Genomic DNA, 24,816 nt, shown 5'->3' with positions numbered 1-24,816 from the left:
TTGTGGCAGCACCAAAAAATATAAATAAAAGAACTGTCAACAAGGCACAAAGGAGACAACAATAGCCGCAGTTCCCGCCAGTAGTAGTTTGGAAAAAGAAAAAGCAGCACGTGAATAAGACGTAAAAACATAAATCTTAACTTTAAGAATATTTTATAATAACTAAGTATAAGAAATAAATAAACTTATCCATTACCAATACGGAGTGTTAAATTAACTTATCCATTACCAATACGGAGTGTTAAATTCGAAATAAACCCCAACATAAAAAACCACTACATTGGTGACCAAGCCGACGTCGAATATATAAAAAAAAAATGGCTACTCAAGAGCAAAAGACAACCGAAGACACTAACCCAATCAATGAAAACGCAACAATCACTGCAATAAAGCTGCCGATGCCAACATTAATAAAAAACAACATTGACCTTTGGTTTATTCAGTTGGACTACTGGTTCCAAGTCAACAACATAAAGGGCGATACTCAAAAGTTTGGCACAGTTATCGCAGCATTGGATGGATCGCTGTTAGAACAAATTTATAACACAATACAGAATCCACCAGCAGCTCAGAAGTACGAAGCTATCAAGCAAGCAATAATAAAAAACTTTGCGGATAGTGAACAAAAACGCATACAAAAATTAGTTAGTGGTTTACAGCTTGGGGATAAAAAGCCATCCCATCTTTTAAGCGAATTGCAACGTATTAGTGGAAGCAAACAAGACGAACAATTACTGAAAGGGTTATGGTTACAACGTCTTCCTGTAGAAGTACAGACATGTCTAGCCACAATTCAAGTGGAACTACCTAAGATGGCGGAATTGGCAGACAACATAACCGAAACAATCCGTATAAACTCAACAATGCAAGGAACTTACGTCAATGCAGCTAACGTCCCTGCAGCAGCTCATATTCAACGTGATGCACAAATCGAACAACTTCAACGAGAAGTGACCAGACTGACGAAAATGGTCTCGAAATTATCAACCGAACACCGCTCAAGAACAAATCAACGTTCACGTTCAACATCCAGAAACCGGCAATGTCATGATGATAGTGAAGAAAAGACCAGTACAAATTGTTGGTATCATAGAACATATGGGTCAAATGCAAAAAATTGCAAGCAGCCATGCACATATGGCACAAAAAACTAAAACCGACTTCGTCTACGGCGGCAGAGGAAGTTGTAAACGAAACATCTACAAGACTGTTCGTCTATGACAATAAGACAAAAAAATCATTCCTAATAGACACGGGTGCAGATGTTTCACTTATTGCCGCCAAACAAAAAAATTCAAATACAAACAATAAGAACGAAAGAATACTCTACGCAGCAAATGGTTCTATGATCAAAACATTTGGAGAAATAGAGATAACTCTAGCTCTTGGCTTACGAAGAAATTTCACATGGCCATTTATTATCGCAGATGTAAACACTTCAATCATCGGTGCAGATTTTTTAAATCATTTCGGATTAATAGTAGACATAAAAATGAAACGATTGATCGACACATCAACAAAGATTTTCTCAGCCGCAAGCGAACGTAAGGTAAATGCGCAAAAAATATCAACTGTGAACACATCTTGCAAAATTGCAGATCTACTAAAAGAATACATCGACATCACTAAACCAACACCGACAAATCGCCAGGTGACCAAAGTCACTCACCACATATTAACAAAAGGTCCACCAATATGTGAGAGACCACGTAGGTTACCTCCAGACAAGCTAGCAGCAGCAAAAGAAGAATTCCAAAACTTAGTCACAGCCGGAATATGCCGTCCATCAAGCAGCAATTGGGCTAGCCCCTTACATATGGTAAAAAAACCAGACGGTAGTTGGAGACCTTGCGGAGATTACCGTCGCTTAAATGCAATCACCATCCCAGATCGTTACCCAGTTCCTCACATACATGATTTTGCACACATGCTATATAACCAAAAAGTTTTTTCAACCATCGACCTGATTAAGGCATATCACCAGATACCAGTTGAACCGGGGGATATTCCAAAAACGGCGATCATAACTCCATTTGGATTATTTGAATTTACTAACATGACATTCGGACTTTGCAATGCAGGTCAAACATTTCAACGCTTCATTCACGAAGTATTACGAGATCTCGAATTTGCCTTTGCCTATATTGACGACGTCATTATTGCATCAGCAAACGAGGAAGAGCACAGGCAACACTTGCAACAAGTATTCGAACGATTCAGAAAACATGGTTTAATAATAAACGTATCAAAATGCGTTTTTGCTCAAAACACAGTAAAATTTCTTGGTTATCTCATCAGTGAAAAGGGCATTCAACCTCTACCAGATCGAGTGAAGAGCATCAGCGAGTACCCGCTTCCAACAAAAACAAAAGAATTAAGAAGATTTCTAGCATTACTTAACTTTTATCGCAGGTTCGTACCAAACGCTGTAGATTCTCAAACTGCACTTCAACAAATGATAAAAGGAAACAAGAAGAACGACAACACACCGTTATGCTGGACCGAAGTGAACAAAACAATCTTCCAAAAATGTAAAGATGAACTAACAAACTCGACACTACTTGTTCATCCGTCAAAAACTGCTACGCTTGCATTACAAGTAGACGCCTCGGATAAAGCTCTCGGCGCAGTTCTTCATCAAGTGACAGACAGCACGTTCCAACCACTCGGTTTTTTCTCTAAACGATTAACAGATACACAAAAACGATACAGCACATACGATCGTGAGTTGTTAGCCGCATATCAGGGCATAAAACATTTTCGACATATGTTAGAAGGTCGTGAATTCGTATTAATAACTGACCACAAGCCACTCACGTTCGCATTCCAGCAAAAGTCCGACAAGGCTTCACCACGTCAAGTCCGTCAGCTTGATTATATAGGTCAATTTACAACGAATATCGTTCATGTCAGCGGAAAAGACAACATCCCAGCAGATTTTCTCTCGCGGATAGATAGTATTAGCATCCCAAAAATCGACTACGATTGTATAATTGGATTACAACGATGTTGCCCACAACTACAAGATATCAAAAACAACAATTCCATCGAAATCAAACTTTTATCTTTACCAACAATATCAGATAAAATTTATTGCGAAGTTTCAACTGGGCGAATTCGTCCTTACATTCCGCAGAAATACCGGCTACATATCTTTAAAGCTACGCATGGGTTGTCTCATCCCAGCATTCGGGGCACAACAAAAATGATAGCTGAAAAATTTTTCTGGCCTTCTATAAATGCTGATATCAGAAACTGGACCCGACAATGTATCCCATGCCAACGTTCTAAAGTGCAACGTCACAACCGTTCACCTATTTGTCAATATGAACTCGCTGAACACAGATTCGAACATATAAACATAGATATCGTCGGCCCGCTACCACCATCAAACAACTGCACATATATATTAACCATCATCGACCGTTTCAGCCGATGGCCAGAAGCAATTCCGATCCCAGATCAAACAGCGGAAACCATCGCAAACGCACTGATACCTAACCTGACAAAATCAGGACGCAACGTTCGCTTTCCAACCAAATTCAGTGACTCCATCACTTAGGGGGGAGTACTGTGGCAGCACCAAAAAATATAAATAAAAGAACTGTCAACAAGGCACAAAGGAGACAACAATAGCCGCAGTTCCCGCCAGTAGTAGTTTGGAAAAAGACAAAGCAGCACGTGAATAAGACGTAAAAACATAAATCTTAACTTTAAGAATATTTTATAATAACTAAGTATAATGAATGAATAAACTTATCCATTCAATACGGAGTGTAAATTAACTTATCCATACCAATACGAGTGTTAAATTCGAAATAAACCCCAACATTAAAACCACTACAACTATTGCGCGACAGTGGTGTTCTCACCATTTAACACTTTATTTGTGTTACGCTTTCAGTTTATATTTTAAGGTTCAGTTAGATGGTAGGTAACGTAAAAAACTAATTCAAAGCGAAAACCAACCAAACCTGCGTATTTATTAGGAACGAAATAAACAAAAACGGTCAACTTTATTTATTTCATTCCTATCAAATACGCAGGTTTTTTTGCTTGTGCATTTCGCTTTGAATTAATTTCTTACGTTACCTACCGTCTAACTGAACCTTTACTTGAGTTTTACTATGAGTAGCTCGTAGAACAGACCTATTAATTGTCAAGAGCTTATGTCAATTTGCATTATTTTCACATAAGAATTTTGCTCACTCTCTCACTTCTTCACATGCAAATTTTTTCGTTAAATGTATTTTGAACATAAATATGGTGCTAAACTGTTAGGTCAGGTTAGATGCCGAGTTAGCGAAATTTAATTTCTTGGAATTTGATTTTCACTACAATTAATTACTATATATTTCCAAAAATCAAATCTCGTAGTTTAAATAATTAAATAAATTAGAAAATTTAAAAAAAAATGTTTACTTCTTTCATATTAACATACTGAAAAAATAAATTAATAAAACAAAAATAAAGCATTGTATGTTCAATGATTATTAGTTGCTATCAAATTGTTAAAACTCGCATTATTTTTAAATAAACAAGCTGTTGCTTATTTTGTAAAGGAAACATTTTCAATAAACATTTTTAGTGCACTTCTTGAATGAATTTCTTTGCTGAAAAACAAAAGAAGAACGAATGAAAAGTTTCTGTGTGAACAGTACTTAACAGTTTTTGTGAGGTCACCTATTAATTTAGATTTTGCAAGCAACTTATTTATTTTATTATAACAGCCCTGTCTCAATTGTCACCTCATTGCATTTTGTGTATGCAATGTTGACAAGCTGTTGTTAGTCAATTATAAATATAAAAAAATAATAGAAAGTATTTATCAAAATGAGTAAATCAGCTTTAGCAAGTCTAACTGCGCAATATACAGACTCTGAAAATGAAGATGACCAAGCTGACGATAGTGGTGATTCGCAAAATTCACAATCATCCCAGGTAAGATTTTAAAAATATTTATGTTTATTTGTCTCTAACCACAACCCTTTAATTTCTTTAAAGGTTATTATACCACAGCAAAACATTTCAGCACAGTTATTACAACCTAAACCAATATCTCCAGTTGAAATAAAAAAAAAGAAGCGCAACAAAAAAGTACGTCGCCTTGTTAGTTATCAAGATGATACAATAATATCTGATGAAGACGATGACTTAGAAACAGAAACATCTCAAAGTTCCGAATCTGAAGAAGAAAAAGAGAAGGGTGTTTCAACTGAGTCAAGTAGCACGAATGCCGAAGAATCCGAAGCACCAATGGAAGTTGATAATGATTTAGCTTCGGAGTCAATAAAGGACGTATCAAATTTAAGTAAAATTGATAAACATAGTAAATATGCACATTACAATTTTACATTGCCACCAGAACCAAAGGGTAAACCATCTGGTGAATTGGTTGAAAAAGTACGGCAATTGTACGAAAAAATGGACTCAAATAATATGGATATGAATCGTCTTATTCAAGGGCGAAAAGAATTTCGTAATCCAAGTATTTATGAAAAATTAATACAGTTTTGCGATATAAATGAGTTTGGGACAAATTATCCGCCAGAAATCTATAATCCTCATCAATGGGGACCAGAAAGTTTCTATGAAGAATTAGCGCGAGTTCAGAAAAATGAGATGCTAAAACGCCAAAAGGAACGCAAAGAAACAGATAAAATTGAGCAAGCAACTGTTTTAGCACGCAAAGTTGAAGAGGAAGCGAAAAAACGGTAATTGTCATAAATATTTTTGTATTAAATTATATGTACAAATAAATAAATGATTGTTTTTTGATTTGTTGTATATTTTTTAGAAAATCAAAATGGGATCAACCGGCAGCTGTTAAGCCCGCAATAGCACTAACTACGACTGTTACTGGTACTAAAGGAACAGTGATATCAGCATTTGGGTCTTTACCGAAGAAGCCAGCCGCTTAACTATTTTAAAGAAAATGAATTTATATATAATAATTTTTTATTTTTCACAATATACGTATGTTTGTACAATGCTTTGATGAAATATGTTATTTAAGAAATTTTGATTTTGAGTTGATATGATTAAGAAAAAAATTGTCTGTAACTTTTAATATTATTTAATATTTGTATTCTAGCAAATTATGATTTTGTTGTAACATAATCAAATGCGTGTAATTTGTAATTAATGAATTAATAAATAAAAATGAAAACTAATTGTTTTATAATTTTATTATGAAAAGTCACTGAACAACAATTTATTTACTAGATAATTATGTATGTAATTATGTAGGTTAACAATGTATTTTGTTGTTACGTTAACTGAAATTTAGCTGTTGTTTTCTGATTTGTTTTCTCACTTAACATTAGCAAGAAATGAAACCAAGCAAGGGGCTGACGTTTATTAAAAGATGGTTTAAGACGTGTTGGCACAAGTAACTCGGATACTATATAACAAAGAATATCTTTAAGGTATTCTTTGCTATATAATTTAAATAAAGTGTATAGATTCGTTTCCTCGCATAATGTTAAGAAAAAACAAGTGAAAGAAACATACGCTCTTAGAAAGATCGGTTAAGACAACTGGGATTTGTATAATTATACATCAGGATTTAGTATATTTTAAATAAAATAAATAAAACTATGCAATCTGCTTACGTTTATTAGAAAATAAATTAAGACAACTGTGGTTACCACAGTAGATAACCTAAATCGTGGTGCATAGTATTTTTAATGTAATATAAAAAATAAAGAAAGTGTATGTTATTTGAAAATTATTTTAAAAGCTTCACCAATAAAACTAAATTAAATTAAAAAATTTTATTTTATTTCTATACTATAAAATTATTTTATTACAGTTTAATGTTTATTTATGCTAAATACTGTTGATCCGCAAGTATGCCCAAATTCTAATAAATTTTAAAAATCTACTACTTTTTTCGTGTAGAGTAAAGGCAACACTGTGCTAACATCATGCTAATTGTTGTTCGTTTACTTCTTTTTTGGTCGGTGGAATTTTTGTCGTGTCGATGATGTGCTTTAATTTCTTTGGTTTTGCGTTTTTAATATTATTTCATTATTATAAGTAAAAAATATTATAAATAAATATAATTCGAACAATAGTATCAACGAAAAAAAAATTAATTTAACAAACTTATTAGAAGAATTATGCAAAAATTCATAAAAATTGCAAAGCGACGGCGAAGATGAATAAAAAACAAGAAAAAATTATTTAAGAAAACGAATATAAGTGAAACAGAATCTAAGATAAAAATAAAAAACAATTTAATTCTGCATCTTTTTTGGACTTAATATTAACTTTTTAATGTGTCTATATGCATGTGTGCGTTGTATTATTAAATTTTAAAAGCAACTCAAATAAAAAAATATGAATAAAGTCAGGACTACAAAATATCATTAAAAGTAGCACGATCAAAGCTGCCCGGTGTGCATAATAAATAAAATTACTAAAGGAATTTCATAAGTTTGATACGCAAATCCGAAGTGAATATGTACTGCGAAAAACACAAGGTAATAAAACAAAAATTTTATAATTTTAACTCTTACACAATTGCACTTAGCTTCATTGTATTAAATTGTTTATATTATATAAAAGATAAACAAAATCGAATAATTTTTATATTTAACACCGGAGATTATTGTTATCATATTCGAACATAAAGTGAAGCAATGACGTAGGCCTTTTATATTAAAAGTTGTGTCCATATAAGAATAGTATATAATCCATATACATATATGTGCTATAATTTTCTTATTATATAATTATTATTGATATATTTTTATCTAGTGTTGTATATATAAATGTATAAATATCTAAATAGTATCTTATGGTGTAATATTTAATATAAATCAAATTTAGTAATCAAAAATATGTGCGTACAATTAATATATCGATAAAGATAAGTCGCCTGTTGTATAGATAATACAATAGGTAGTACACTTATACTTGCAGAGTGAAACACCATTAATAGAATTAAATATTTTTTAATACTATCTCTAAAAAGTTTTAGGGATTTAACAATAATCACTATATCGGCATTAAAAGTTATAATAAAAATAGATTATTATTATATATTACTGGTATAATGGTATAGCATTAATGGTTTAACGATCCTAGTTGATCCCTGAGCTTCTTATTATATCTCACGTTCAATTAAAGTTCAATTAAACATTTATAGTATAACGATCCTAGTTGATTCCTGGGGTCCCTATTATATCTCACGTTCAATTAAAGTTGAACATTACGTTAGGTTCACCTGTTGTACTACAGAAGTCTATTTTTCTATTGGAAATCCTTATATAACAATGATGTGGACGTTTTAATCCAGTCCACAACAGACTCTTATACAATAGTTTAGAGCGCTAAGGAAGTAAATACTTAACCAAGTTTTAGCTATTTGAGATAATAACAAATTAACATCGTTCAATAGTTAGTTTTTAACTTCAAACTTTTCTATTTAAATATAGGTCAATTTGCTTCGTCAAATTGATCAAGTAAATATATATATACTTTACGTTGCTTTCGATGTTCCTTCTTTTGTTAAACACATAATGATAAGCTCAATACAGCAAAATATATATTTATCTGCTCAGAAGTTCACATTTGTAATTACAATATGTGTATAGAAATTATCTTTCTTTTATATACATTTGTATTTCGAAAGATATGACAAATATTTTGTTTTCAACATTGAATATATTTATGCAGACGTACCCTATAGAAAACTGAAAAACATGTTTGGTGCTACAGTTGTTTTCCGCATTATTTAATGTTGTTAAAGTGATATTTATGCCGAATGGATGGTAGCTCCATCCATTTAAACTGTAGTTTAAAGTAAAAAGAATAAAGGGACTCCGTCCAGCTTTCGTAAGAAGTCGTTTATTCACTTTATGGTCTCTGTTCTATATAGGAATTACAATAAATACAAAGTCTCATTCATAAATATTCTCAAAAAATATTTTAATCTGAAGTAAGTCCCTTAAAACAGCTACACATAATAACCTAAATCAAGTAAACCTTCTTATAGAATGACTGTTACAGATGTCTACTATTTGTTGTTGTTGTATTAGCCCGTGAAGTTCTGCTGGTATTATAGTCCCTTTTGGGTACGGTGAGTGGAACTTAATCGTCAACACTGACGAGTGACTCCACGATGTAGACCCGGTCGCTTCTGGAGATCATATCTACTATCTAGTAGAGTTTGGGTTATTTTAATATATATATTTAAATAAAAATGAGCGCTAACTACATACTTTAGTGAAGTGTAAGGGTTTTTGATATGAACTTAATATATTAGGATAATCTTGAATGTGACATTTTCGATGTTCGATTTAAATGAAGTTGTAGTGGTGATCTTGTGACCAAAATCTATTGAAGATTAAATAATGAACCGTTGTGATAAATATTTAACATAATTACTTGAGTAAATATTAGGTAGTTTTTTCTTTACTCGAATCAAATCAATTATTATATAGGAAGTTATTCAACAAACAAAAGTTTTGCTAATATACTCCGATGTTTAATTCTTTTCCTTAATTGTACTGATCTGTTGTACTAGTTAGGCCCATGTTATGTAGAGTGTCACGGGAACTTCAAAATCAAAATTGTTGTTGCTTTTAATGCAAATCAAAAAATTGAGGGTTAGAGATGAAAACAAATGTCGGTTTAAATTCGGTCATGAAAGCCGAGCCTATCTGTGCTTCGTCACTCAGTCAAAGACGTGTTGTATGTATGTATATATATATTTCCTTTAAGATTTCGGCACAAACAAAATGTAAAAAAATAATAGTAAAAATACAAAATTGATAAGCTGATGTGACACTCTGCATAACATGCGTTTTCATCATAGCACGAAACAGCCAATTTTAACGCGCCCGTAATACCCAATATAACATGGGCCTCAATAGACTTGTAAGGTTCTATTAAAATTTTAGAAATGTTTTTTATTTTATTATTTAAACTATTTTAGTTACAGTACAGTTCACTATACTCGTCACACACTTTTGAAGATAAATATTTTTTGTACTGTATACTGTATACTATATTGGCCTTACTTCTGATAAATCTACTCCAAACAACGTACTTATTATAAATTTGGCAAACGATGAATGGAAATAATGGAAATAATGGAAATTCGTGTTTTGAAAAAATTTATCTAAATTTGTCATATAAATAATATAAATTATGCTTACTGTATCTTATGATAGCGTACATATAAACATTTCCAAACCGCGCAATTGAGGTATATTCAGTCTAAAATTTGTGTGCGTCTCAAATTGAGTGCAATTTGCTCTGATAAAAGCTTTAATAATTGCATCAATTTTTAGCGGATGTAAATAGTTGATAGTTGATTTAGATATTTTTTGTTTTTAGTATTACAAGCACTGATTTCATTGAATCTCTTGCAAATCGTTTGCTATAATAAATTTAATATAAACTTAAAATGCGTTTCATTTATTATTATTATTATTAATAATATAATGTATACAATTGTTTTTTGCAGATTTAACATCAATTCAATTTTAATTACATATATTATAATAAGTGTTCGCGTGTGAAGTGTTTTTTATAATTTTTATTAGAAATAATTTTAACCGCATTTCTTAACTTTATCTGCTCATCTCGCCGCGCTCAATATTACTACGGATCGTTTTTGGATCCTTTGTCTAATTTATTTCTGCGATTATTATCAAATAATTAATTGTAGTTTGTTTAATACATAAAAAAAATAAAATTTTTAATAACAGTTTTTGTGTAAATTGTTAATGCATTATTATATCAATTGAAAAATTGTATCACTTTATTGCATGAAGAAACAATTTTAAATTTAATTTCAAAATTACTTTTAAGATTTAAATTGAATCAATTATAATAAACAACAAAGCATAACTTTCTGGACGATTGAAGAAATTTGCTCAAATAAGTCTTCTAAATATGGCGGATTCGTATTATCAGGTATGTTCATAGTTAAATAAGCTGGTACTGTAAATGGTTTAAAGATAATTTATTTAATTAACTTTTAACAGAATAAGTAAATGTTGTTCTGATACTAACTTACTCTAAATAAAATATTATATTTAAGATTTCATAAGTAATTAAGGTACTTATTGTTTGGCATGAATTTGTACTTTATTCTTTTTATATATTCTCCATCTGCCCTTATACGGCATAGGGTTGTGGTTGTTTAACCCATTTGTATCTGTTTTTCCTGTCGTCGATGAGTGCATCTGGTCTTGGAACTGGGGGAAGTATCATTATCTTTATTTATATATATATATTATTCATTTCTCGTACACATAATTTTTTTGCGTGGCAAAATGTTGGATTAGAAAGATTGTATAAAATTTAGGGTTAAAAATGTTATTAGAAGTTACGTAGCATTGAAATTAATAATGAAGGCCTTTAGTGACGATACTATCATATAACTAAGGGTCTATGAACGTTTTTATAAAGTTAACAAAACTTTAAGATGACGGAAATTCTAGAAATTCACGTCCATTAATGACGAATACTTAAAAAAAAAACCAGATTATGCTTGCTAATAGTAGAATAGTAGCATTTAAAAGTTTGCGTAAGAAATTTGTATGTCTTATGAGTCATGCGAAATTATTTTTAGAAATGTTTTGGATTTGATATGAATCGTAGTAAGTTTAAATCTGAAAATGTGGTGCTTATCCAAGACTTTATACTAAAATATAACATTACTGATAACAGCAACCATTTTATTCTATAGACATCGTATATGACGATTCCATCGTCATGAAATGCATCATAACTGAGATAACTGGCAAAACAGCTACCAATCTTATTAAAATCGATATGAAACCTACAAATACGCAACAATTTAATTGCAAATATAATTAATAGAGAACAGGTCACTGTAAGCTGGGCAACTATGGTAAAAGATTAAATCTCCCTTTCAATCAAACCTGTCACAGCTGTGGGGAAGAAGATGAGAGTGCCTCTTATCTACTTTGTTTCTGTTCAGCTCATGCACGGCGGCGATTTAACACAGCGGAGTTCCCCTTTCTTGAGGACCTTGATTAATTACAAGACTTGATATTGAACAGTATTTTAGGCTTCGCCAAAGGTTCTAGGTGTTTCTAGGGCCAATAAGCTTATGTGGATCCCCTATGGATCGCCGGTATAACCTAACTTAACCTAATTAATAGACGTAAATAAAAGATGGAACTCCAAGCTCGCATAGTATGTGCAACACATGTTGAAAGTGACACTTGAAAAAATCGTATGAACCAGGAATGTACATCCGAGCGCTTCTGGAAGCCATGCAAGCAGTAATTTTCAGTTATTGTTATGTTTCTATATTTCTACATTTTATAAACAAGCAATTTCAATTTTCAACATCTTAACAAAATTTTTAAATATTTAACATTTTCTATAAAATTGTACTTAAATGATTTTTATTTTGATCCTGCTTTTGTTAAATGTGAAGCCAAAAAATATATTAATAAATTATTTCTATATTTTTGATAGTTGGACTTGTTGCTTCCTTCTTTTGTTTGTTTTGTTCCAATTGCTATTGATTGGTCTTATCTTCACCTGTTGGCAATCAAGCACACCTGTGTTACAATCTATACCCATTTTATCAAACCGGAAGGAAATAAATTATGAAAATGTTAAAAAAAAAAATTTTTTTGGAGAAACTTTATGTTCAAAGTTATTCCCTTAATAAATAATTTAAACGTATATATAATATGATAGGGATATAACATACATAAATATTTAGTATCAGAATTATTTTAAATTGACAACTTTTGGATAAATACCGATATTAGACATTTATATAAATTTAGGTATATATCCTAGACATTTATGTGCAAAATATCATTGAAAAAACTATCCTTGATTTACAAATATATATTTAGAAACTATTATAATCAAAAATGAATATTAAATATTGATTTGATGAAATATAAAGTCCAAAAAATAATTTTTTTTTAATATTTATGCAGTTTTTTTCTAACACCTAAATAAACATTGAACTTTTATTCATTCATGAAATTACATTTATTTTTTTTACAAAATTTGTATTTAAAAATATATTAATGAGTCATCAGATTTTTCAAGAAAAAAATTTTTTTTAAATATCTTGTGGTATATGTGGTGTACAATTTTATTAAAAATTTTCTGGTGTATTTAATTGAGTATCTGTAAAATATAAAAACATCTTGATTTCCTTTGAATGTAATAAAGAAAACAAACATATACACGTACTCGTATGTTTATACACTTAAATTTGTTATTCTTTCAATCAACAATTTGTAGAACTTTCTAATGAAATCTGAAAAGCCAATAAAAAATACTAAAATAATTTTATTAAGAAGAACTTCATTATCATCGTCTTTGGCTTCACAGTTTGCAGTGACCTTTAGCCTGTATTTATTTTGATTGCAGTGTTTTTTTTCGCCGAATCGTTTGTCGAACCAATGTCAACTTATAGCCAGTCGATTGTTTCAAGTTAGCCCATAGGTGCACCTACTTGGTGTACATGCACTATAACTTCAATGAATAACTCATTGATCAAAATTATTGAAACGGTAACAGTAAAGTTATCTCTATAATTGGCTGTGAGAGATTAAAATGGGCTGCTTTAGATCGCGTTGCTTAGTATATACGATAAGAACTTCAGAATAGAAATGTAGTATAATGGACCGAGTTGTAATTGCAAACTCAATCGAGGTCGTCGTATTTTATATCCCTCGCTTAAGAAAAGAATATTAAATTTTGCAATTTTATGAATAATAAATTTATTTAAATAAGTTCAAAAATCTATCTATATGCCATTTTGTATATATGTAATTAATTTAAATGAATTATAGGCTATATTTACACCGCTACTCTTAGAATTACATTCAAGATATAGAAAAGATAATCTTTTTGTTTATTTTTTTTTAAATAATAGCTTTTCATTATTAATTAATTTCAAGTGTTTTAAGTTTTGACTATTTCCAAATTAAATACAATTAAGTTAATTTTTTTCTCTTCTCTTATGTTTCATTTGAATAAATATATTATTTTTTATAACACTTGAAATAACTTTTAAATATACAATATGTATTTAAAAGTGTAAAAATTAAATACGACAATAAATTTATTTTTTTATTGACAATTAAAATGTTATTATGTATATCCTTAAAATACTAATTAAATAAAAAATTAATTTTATTTACTTGTATATACTCTACTTTTTGTACATACGCCAAAACTATAAGTTATTGAACTAACAAATTTGTAAATAATAAATAAAATATTACAATTAATGTGACGTATAAGTATATTTTGGTAATAACATCTGTAGTTTTATTGGAAAAAACTAAGTGTTTATGAATGAAATACTTGTATTTGTTGCTGAGATATTTGAATTTATTAAACTATTAAATAATTATTAAGAAATTTTTATTAACTTTTAATTGTTTTTTAATTTCCTATGATTTTCTATTTTCTTTATCTTATGTTATCTGAATGCACTTATTTTATGTCTACCAAATATTTTCCTTAAAATTTGATGTGGAAGTATATTAACATAAAGGAAACATTGGATTGTAGTTAAATTACATATATCTTAAATCTGCTCGATGATTTAAATGTTTTTCGCTAAATATTTTTGTTTATCTGTGTGTTTTAATTTTGAATTATATTGGACTTATACCTCTAAATTAAACTTTTAAGTCATGATTCTTAAGTCACTCTTTACTCCTCATATCGACTTATTTAATATTTCCCCACAAGCGATCTAGTGTACGATAAACCTAGCAGTTGCCCTAGTATAGTCTTTATTCTTATTATTTTTTTTTTATACCTAGGAAATTACTACTATGTTTCCAAGTCATAGGTCATAGTCTTCAAGGAAGAATCCTGATCCTTTCCTTGTCAGTTTGTCTGCCTTTTCAATAACTTCACTTACAGCATATTTCGGTGGTTATACAATTTATACTTTGTTTTGGCTAAGTATGTTCAACTTTTCTAGTCACTCCATCATATTACTTGATGACAGACACAGTCAAGATGGTAGCTTACTTTTTGTATTTCTGTTATAGTATAGATTATAGTAAACATATCTATCGTGTGATGCATTACTTTTTTCTAGGAACTCTCAGTATGTTGTCTTCGGCCCAAAGTCCTTTGCCCTGGCTTCTTCGTCGGCAAGTATATGTTATCATATGCTGATTGAAAAAAAAAGAACTTAATTTATTTAAAAATGAATCCTTCAGAAATGTATATATGTACATCTTTTTTTAATCCGTGAAAGTCATACCATATATAGATATATAGATGGCTTGCGATGTTCGTGAATCACATGGGCAGTTATCTTCATATATTATTATTATAAATTGTTTTAAGGGAATATATCTGATTGAAACAATCATTAGTGTTCTTTATGAAATTGGGAAGACTTAAACGTCTATTTCGCCCTCCTACAGCGGTTTCTGAAATCGTGATTATAAAGTCTAGTGTTTTTAAACTAACTATCCTTAATTTTCTCTTCTATCCTCATTATTTCGTTTATAATTATTTATCTTACTGTCGGTCTTAAAGAAATTTAGTTTACTGAATATTTAGCATATTAACCTTCCTCTTCTCTGCCATTAATTATTAAAATAAAATTTCGGTCATTAAAGCTACATAAACCAATATTTATTATTTTTTTAAAAATAAAATAAAATTTCTTTACTTGTTTAAGAGTTATGTTTTGTGTCATTTGTAAAATGTAGTTGCTTTAAATTTTTTTATTGATTTAAGTTACCTTTCCAGATTAAAATGACCTGTATAGCAACTGAAATAGGTTACATGCTGGTTGCTTTTCTTCAACATGTTAGTCTGGCTTTAGTTAAACTTAAGTAAGATTTATACCAAAATATTTGATCGAATTTCTTTAAACGATGCAACTTGTTTTATTCCTGGAAATTTGGTTGCATTCCTCGAAAGATACATTGGCGCATAAATTTTTATATATTTTTTAGTGTGCCATTGAAATATTTATTTATTTAACTATTCATACAAACTCAAACCAATTAAATTCTCTTAGAACCAGTTCGATATACTATTGAATATCTATGTTCATTATATTATAATGATAAGGTATTAAGATATTTCTGTTGCTATGCTTGCAGTTTTATATTCTATCAAACAAAGTAAACGGTTTTTACAGCAATTAAATTTTGTACTGGCAACTGGTTTAGTCTCACAGCACAAGAACAGGGTCAATACTGCAGCATCACTTGAGCATCAGGTGGTAGAGATGCAAACTTATACTTGTTTTGTAGTTTCGAATAGAATAATCATTAATTTTGTAAGTAATTTTACATACGTAATATATTTATTTAAATTTGGTTTAAATGTTATATTATATGTTATGTGATATTTATGTTATATTTATGTTATGTGGATTGGGCAAAAAGTATCAGGTGCTCTCTCTTCACTTGACTTTGAACTGCAATAATCTTAAAACTGCATTAGTTATATCAGACAATTCTTTATGTATCATCTTGTGTAACAGATTAGTTGATTATTGGTAAAAATTTCCTTGAGTTAAGTGATCCGTATTAAAAGTAATTACGAGGCAAAAATGTAATAATTTTTGAAAAAAAATCTAACATATATTATAACAATAAGAAACACATCAGTCAGTTGCTTCATTTAAAGTCTCTCAGCAATACGATATCGGTGATGTAAAATCACTACGTATTAGAAAGGCATGTTATGTGACTGGGTTTACTCTATAATAATATTTGTCGTGGTAGTGGTTATGAAGAGGAGGAGGGAGGCGTCCGTACTTTACTTTCTTTGTCAATGCTCACAAAAGAAGATTAAAAATATTTAAGGTACCTTTTCTTAACGACCTGACCTTATCCTGTAGTATTGGAAACTTGACCAAGTTTTCACTTTAACGGAGAGTTTTGCTTATTAGAGTTGTCTGTAGCGGATTTTTTTGGTATTCGTATGAACAAGGCTAATCCGTGGTGTCACAATGGTTCATAATTTGAGCTCAAGTGGACTTTGATGCCCAAGACAACCACTTCAACATAAGAAAACATAAAATATGGCACAGAGATATGAAATAATATTGTAATGAAGATATTTCATTTCACTCAGCAATCGTGACGTAATTTGCTCGCTACTGTTCTAGAAGTTTGGGTGAAAAAGATGTTACGCTGGTCGATTTAGAAATTTTTCGTTGATGATTTTTTCTTTAATGCCCTTATTGATGAATAGTGGCTCAATGTTGAGTTTTAAGGCACAAATCGATGCTTACTTTTCTGTATAAACCAATGATTTCAAGTATCTATATATAAAGTTTGGTAATAAGAGTCCTATGGTATCAAATCACACAATTTTGGTGATCAGATAATGAAGTTGCCCTTTGAGATTACATTGTCGTCAAATTTTTCGTTAAATAAGTTTATGATATTTGGTACCAATCTTTTTAAATTAAAGGCCTTCGGGACCGTGATACAATTATTTCGGGATACAATTATTTTATGCTATCTGAAATCAATTCGTTTACCATTGTTCTTTTAAAAAATTTAATTACTGTATTATGTATGTTCAATACATTAGAAAATTGAAATAAAATTTTGGCTTCATTCTAATGATAGATAAAATATTAAATTGGTGTCGAAGTTAGAATTATAGATGGCGCTAATGGATGGAGTTTACTAATAACATAGAATTGCAAAATTAATTTTAATTTTGTAAATATTTTGGAGATGAATTTTTACACCAACTCATCTATTAAAGTTAAATCAATATTTAAATTTTTTATTTATCATAAATCAAATGAAACTAAAAAGTTTCTTTAAGAATTTTACTTTCTAAATTTTTTGAATAAAATAGATATTTTCAAATTTTAAAGTAAAAAGAATAGTTTTGTAAGCAGTGAAGTGAGTAATGAAATATTGCAAATTTGAACTTTTTAAAATTAGCATTCCTTAATATTATGTATAGTATATATACCCCAGTTCAGTTTAAAAGATTATAAAAAACTGTTCAGCAATGAATGAAACCAGTTTCCATTAAACACCAAACAAAAAAATATTTTTTTAAATACATTTTTTTATTGAACTTGTCGTTTGTGTCTTCGCGGTCATTGCCTGCAATTTGTAGTTTGAAGTTTCATATTTTTTATAACTTTTCTGTTTTAAATGAAATAAAAAACATGAATTTTTTTATGAACATAGGAAAAGATAGCCTTCTTAAACATTTCACATTGCTTCTACGAATATGTAACAATGTTAAAAAGAAATTACAAAAAAATTATAAACTAATCATAAAAAATTAATGAACAGAAACATTAATGCTATATATTCGAGATACTTAAATATAGTACTTGCAATACTTACATACTATACTTGAGATACGTGAGATATTTATATAAATAAAGGAAGTGAGAAAGGTCTTTTAGTAAGAGACGGTTTTCTTTAATTTAAAGTTGAAGTAATATAGTTTATTAGTTTAATGTTCTCATGCAATTAGTTATTTTCAGTTATGTGTTTAGTTATTTTTAAATAAAAATGTTTTTGAAAAATCTTTAAAGTTATTATCATTAAAGCATATTTGCAATGATGTTTAATTTTCTTTCGTGTAGTTAAAGTCGTTGGAAAAGTTGGTCGTCGGCACTCCATTATCATAACCTTAAGACACCAGTTCTTAAAGACCATAGTCTTTAATTGTTATCGTTATGTTATCGTTTGTTATGTATTCTCTCTAGTTCATTATTCACTCAATCTATCTTTGTTCTCCGTTGTCATGCTCTTCTGTTCTCAGTGATCTGTCTGATCAATAACCGACATCATTACAGTATGATCAGCACATTTGGATCGTTCTTTTACCTATTTAATGATGTTACTTCCAATCTATTTTGTGGAATAAAAAGGTGTGTAACGAAGTCTGTGATATAAAATTGAATTAAAACTAAAAAACTGGTTTGAATTAGGTGTAAAGTGATGACACACTGTGGAACTGTCAGTCTAAATAACTAATTCGTCCTTACGATCATGATAAGACGCCTCATCATAGTAAAACAGAATTAAAGTTGTTGGTAGATTATCTGAGGGTAATTTATATCTTAGAATATCAATTGTGCTTAGAAATAGATAAGAAGACTTTTAGTCATATTATTTATGACTCTTCAGTTTTGGTTTAGACTGCGAAAAAATTTAAGCTGTTATCCTCATCTGTTATTAGAAGATTTGAGTATCTTTTATTAAGTTCGGTTGCAAGTGCAAAAGATCTCTAGATCTCTTCTTCGTTTGGAGTCAGTACTATATTCTGCCTTTATATTTTTTAATAAAAATTTGTACGTTAAACGAAAAATACAATAAATGTTTTATGAAATTTACAATTCATTGATTTAAAGAGTAATGTTGTTGGATTAAATCTTCGGTTAGAAGATTTTGGTTTTAGTTATGAAAAGTAGTTTAACTGTTTAGTCGATTTAAAAAGTGAACCAATAGAAATTTAATCAATTTTTCTCTAAACTATTTATAATTTCATTTAACTATTAAATAGTTTTTCCTAAAGTTAGTTTTCTTTGCTTAGTTTGTTTTCTTAAGTTCAAATCGGAAATGAAATCTTCTTGCGCTTTTAAAATTTTCTTTTTATTTATTTTTTAACACAATTTATACGTCATTGGCGTAGTTTTGTTTGCGTGCAACGATTGAAAGAAGCACGCTTCCTCAGGTCATACAAAATCAATTTAATTAACTTGTTTGAAGAAGTAGATACAATTATCTAAATTCATTTAAAACGCCCCGCCAAAATCAATTGAAGCGGTCGAATTATCATTTGTTCAAATTATTTGTTTTGTTAAAATGGTAACGATTTTGGTGGTAAAATTACTAGGTAATTACGAAATGAAATTGATTTTGTAAAGCTGTTGTTAAGTAAATTATCTCATTGTAGTTGATTATTGACAGCAAAATAAAAAAATAAAATAAATAATATATAAAACATTTTTGTTATAAAGCAATAAGTAAATTGAAATTTCATTAATTCAGAATTTAAGTACGATTAATTTATGTAGTACGAGTATAAATGGATATTATTAGTAGTACGAGTATAACTATGTTAGATATTATTAGTTACTAGAAAAATAAAACTGAATCTCTAGAAATGAAAATAGCAAGTAAAATAAAACTAAGTACTTATATACTATAATAGCCTATTCACACAGTTTAAGTAATTGTAATTGTTCTTTCCGCTCGCGTTGCACTAAAAACCTGTTCACACAGCAAATCTTATTTTCATCTTAATTTTGTTTCCCATATTTATTGTTGTAGTTGCGCTCGTTGATGTAATAACGAATAACAATTCAATCCTAAATTTTAGTTATTGGTTTTTTATATGGAATCGGTTAGTAATTTGAACTTGTCTTTGTAAAGAAGTTAGGCGGATGAGCTGAACGAGCAAATTTACAATCAAATAGGTTTGTAAATAGGTTTTAAAGTATGTTAATGGTATAGAATGTATTATTTCATTTGGAATGGGGTGATTAAGGCAACGTTAAAGACTGATAAGATCGGTTGAAGAAAGCATTAAATATGAAATCTATTTTAAATCAAGTTGCTTATCTATCATTCATCATCTTTTTCAACACTACTAAGCTGTTCAAAAAGTTATCATAAGTTAAAACTATATATATATATATATATATATACCATGTAATAATATATATAATGAAGATATTATATTGTATTAAATAATATAATGGCGTAAGTTGAACTTAATGCTTTTCTTTTATCTGGAAATTTAACAACTTGTGTTTCCGAGTTGTAAATATTTGTGTAATATATTTAAACCACAACAAATTTTTTTGCACTTTTTTATTTTAAGGAACTACTAAATTTGTATCTATTAATATTAATTTTTTTTTACCGCATGTATCTACAATGTAGCAATTTTTTACTTTCACTACGTTGGGAAATGGGTTCGCGTGTGCATTTAAGTAAGGAATTTAATCCAAAATGAAAAATAAAAAAATATGTTAATGCTATATTCAAAAAGTATAAGATGTGGAAAGATTTTTGGACTTTAGTCAGTTGTATTGATTTGGATTATTAACAAAATGCAAAAAACTGTCAAATTTAATAGTTACTTTATATAATTGTTCCATTTGCTCTCTGAATATGATCTGCAACTATTAAAAAATAAAATAAATTACAAACAATTTTATGATATTGATTTTGAGTTCATATTAAATATTTTTAATAATAAAAACAAATTATTAAATTAATATTTAATAATTAAAAAAAAGCTGTAACAACTTCAAGTATTATTAATGTTTTTAATTATTTTATTACAATACCCCACTTCAGCTGTTGTAAAGTATGTTTGGTACGTGCTTAAACATACATCAATTGCTTAGTATGTTTATATTGTATTAGCAACGGTATCAGACATACATCATCTATCTTTTATGCTGTTACTATTCATTGTAGCTGTTGATTATGTGTTGCTATTCCTGTTGTAGCGAACATCTAATTAACTTCAATGGCGGACAACCGTTGCATATGCTCAACTGTTGTTTTTATTGTTCTTTCCAATGACGTGAACTAGCACGAGGGTAGAATGATAAGTTTTACATTAACATATATGAGCTGTAAGTTTTTCTCTTAGATTTGCAAAAAAACAGCATTAAGTCTGTTTGAAAAAAATTGGCATCACTTTTAAAATAAGTTATATGCTTTTTGTTTTTTGTTGTGTAGTGTACATTATGATATATAAAAATTGCACATTAAAAATTAATTAATTTAAATAAAAGAAAACAAAATGGATACTAGAAGGCTAATGGTAAACATTTTTATATTATATATTTAAATTAATTTATGTGTTTGAACTTATTAGTAAATGAAATGCTTATATGATTTTAACTGATGATTAGAATTTTGCAACTATTTCCAGAGAACATTAATAATACACTGATTTTTAAATTTGGCCGCATTTGAACTTAAAGCGCGTTGGATACTGTTATTCAAGCGAGAAAGTCTAGGAACGATGTGCAACCAATATGTTGGCATGCTTACCAAAATTTTAGTTAGCACATGATTTAGCTTCCCATGAACATATTGTGAATGATAGTCTGTCACCCAAAAACTTGCATTTGTCATTCTTGATCAAAAGCATATTTTTGTGGGGTTACACTAACACACTTACAGCGTGCGTAAACACCATTATTCTACAAAAATTTTGCTTGAATTACAACTCTTGAATGTGAGCGTGTTGAAGTTCGGTGGCTAGAATAAATTTGAGTAAGAGAGAGCGCAACTTGAATGACATTCAAAAATGATAGTCTATATTGTGCTTAAGACGTACATTTTTTTGCGAGTTAAACCTAACTCTGAAGATTTTAAGAGCATTGCTGTTGTTTGACATGTTTTTTTTTCCGTAAGTTGCGAGTATTTTTTTTTGCTATTCTGAAAGAAAAAATCACGGCTATAGTTGTATTTAAATAACTGTGAACTAGACGAAAATCATTTCCTTATTTGTTTAACTATATGTTTTAGATATAAAGTCAAATTTCAAATCAAACAATACTGATTTCAAGTCATAACTTAAGTCTCAAAACTGACTTAAGTATAAATTAAGTCAGCAAAGTTAAGAATGATTTAAATCAGTATTGAGACTTACAATTGTGAGTTACAATTGTGAAATCAGCGCTTGCTGATTTGATAACTCTAAATTATAAATTTTTATTTATGTAGTCCATATATGTTATATATTTTTGAATAAACGGACTATAAATTCTTTACAACAATAAGTTTATATAGAGTTAAAATACGTTTTCTGTGTTGATTTTTCTTTTATAATTTTATGTTAAAAATATTTGAGTTGCTTACCCTGTGAAACAATTGCTACTATCTGTCATGTTGCCCGCGTAATCGTTTTTCTCTTCATGGCTGATGTTATGAAATTATAAAGCAGGAAAAAGTTAAGACACGTTTCCATTGTGTATCAATCTTGGCTATTAAAAGAATTGAAAATTAACGTTTTCTTTCTCATCCTCACTTGTGGAAAAATTGAAGTTAAAACTGACTAAAATCTTAATTTATAAATTCTTTAGTAAAAAATTAACGGCTTTTCGTGTAAATCGATAAAATTTTAAATTAAGTTAATATACAATACTTCAATAAATAGAGCAAAAATTACACTGCTGGTTTATGGAACAAGTTGCATTTATTTTAAAGTATATATGTCTTCTAATTAAAATATATAAATTAAAATAACATATGATTAAAAAAAGAGCGGAGAATGTAGCGTAACAATTTTTATTATTTTCATTAGCAGGATTTTAGACTAATTCAAGAATTTTTCTCAGTATAACACTTGCGCACCTTGTACGTGTACTCTTTGTACATTTAAAGTTGAGTTAGTGTTCGCTCAACTTGATCCTTTGATATACTGACATCCGTATATCTTTTTTCTCAGACTACAATTTCAATTATATATGTTACTGGCTTAACGCTATCAATTTAGTCTTTTGTACATTAAGCGTAGTTAAATTTTATTTTACTTGATTATACTATCCGATGTATGTTATGTTCTTTTAAAAATCCTTTTATTCTATAAGTTATGATATATAATTAAAACTTTTGAGAACTCATATTTGTTAAACTAGTTTTTCTAACTGATAGTATACCACCTGCGTTTCTTTTACAACAGAGATAACAAAATAAATCTGTACCCGTTCATTCTTTTCTTACTTTCTATTTGATAAAATTTCATTTAGTAATAGTACATAAGATATCAGATGACATTATTTTGTAATCATTTTAGAATGTGCTACAACTGACAAGCAAATCTTTTAAGTTTTGCTTTTATTTAATCACTTGTTCACTACAAAAAATTACTAGCAATAAAATGTTAATGTTATGTTAATAACTTATAGTTAACATATTTTTTAGTGGCGTTTTACTGCTACTTAGTATTTGTTGTTTGTTCTTTGAAAGGGTTCCCCTTGTAAACTATTTTTGTTGATATATTTTAAAATATTTTTTCATATTACAAAATTTTGAATCACTTCTCTTTCGTGTGCTTATAAAAGAAAACAATGCTAACAATTAAGACAATGCCAACAGAATGTGAATAGCACCGACTTAACATATTTATTACCGAACTGTTGCTTTACGGTAACATCTTCCACTTCTCACAATTTAATTTTTACTATGATTCTCAGATTTCACCCATTCCCACTATTGTTCTACACTGTTGACATCGGTTGACTGTTGGTGCTGTTGCTGCTGCTGCTGCTGCTGTTGTTCCTTCGTGACTTGTTTCTATGGGCATGGCATTTGGTTGCACTATTGAAATCCAAATTTTTACTTAAATCTTCAACGAATGATTCTACAATTCTATTTGTCTTTTGCGTTATCTTCTTCTCATGTTGTTGGTGCAATTTTTTTTATGTCTTCATGGTATTTGTACACTCATCCAACCATTCACTCTTTTTTTATTTATTAAAGTTACTTGGAATATTTTTATATGCATGAAGACGCCTCTTCATTACGATTACAATATAGCTAGCCTTACTTTACATACTGCTTTTGATTTCTGGCCTTTTTTTTGTTCATTTTATTAGCATTGTCAGTTTTCCTTTGCCGTAGGCTTAATACTAAAGATAGTATTTACATTGGAATCTATCTACAGACACCGATTGCGATAACATTTTTATTTTCGCTTTCAATTGTACTTGTTGCTTTGTACATAAGCGGCGCTCCAATTGCATATTTCTTAAAAGTAGGGTGTGAATCAAACTGACTGTCTTGATTTTAAATCATTTTTGCTAGTAAGTGCGGAATAATTTTTTAGGTTCTCTAAACTTTT

The 24,816-nt window shown here is 29.3% G+C and overlaps 2 protein-coding genes across 3 annotated transcripts in view; one reads left to right on the top strand and one right to left on the bottom strand.

The window, feature by feature from the left end:
• LOC119680282 (serine/threonine-protein kinase N) overlaps positions 1–24,816 on the bottom strand; it is a 463,907-nt gene that overhangs the window by 358,362 nt on the left and 80,729 nt on the right. The window lies entirely within an intron of this gene.
• Positions 4,571–6,061, top strand: LOC119680294 (SAP30-binding protein-like). Its single transcript, XM_038093047.1, has 3 exons — positions 4,571–4,941; positions 5,005–5,714; positions 5,798–6,061. The coding sequence occupies exons 1-3, from the start codon at positions 4,834–4,836 to the stop codon at positions 5,919–5,921; spliced, it is 942 nt and encodes a 313-aa protein (XP_037948975.1). The 5' UTR covers positions 4,571–4,833; the 3' UTR covers positions 5,922–6,061.

The sequence above is a fragment of the Teleopsis dalmanni genome, chromosome 2 (genome assembly GCF_002237135.1).
Source record: "Teleopsis dalmanni isolate 2A chromosome 2, ASM223713v2, whole genome shotgun sequence".
NCBI classification, from domain to species: domain Eukaryota; kingdom Metazoa; phylum Arthropoda; class Insecta; order Diptera; family Diopsidae; genus Teleopsis; species Teleopsis dalmanni.
The sequence above is the reverse complement of the archived record's forward strand: the minus strand, read 5'-3'. Positions and strand labels throughout refer to the sequence as shown.

Coding starts and splice junctions, on each gene's coding strand:
- LOC119680294 (XM_038093047.1), top strand. CDS start 4,834: ATGAGTAAATCAGCTTTAGCAAGTCTAACTGCGCAATATACAGACTCT. Junction 4,942..5,004: donor AAAATTCACAATCATCCCAG/GTAAGATTTTAA, acceptor ATTTCTTTAAAG/GTTATTATACCACAGCAAAA. Junction 5,715..5,797: donor GAAGAGGAAGCGAAAAAACG/GTAATTGTCATA, acceptor TATATTTTTTAG/AAAATCAAAATGGGATCAAC.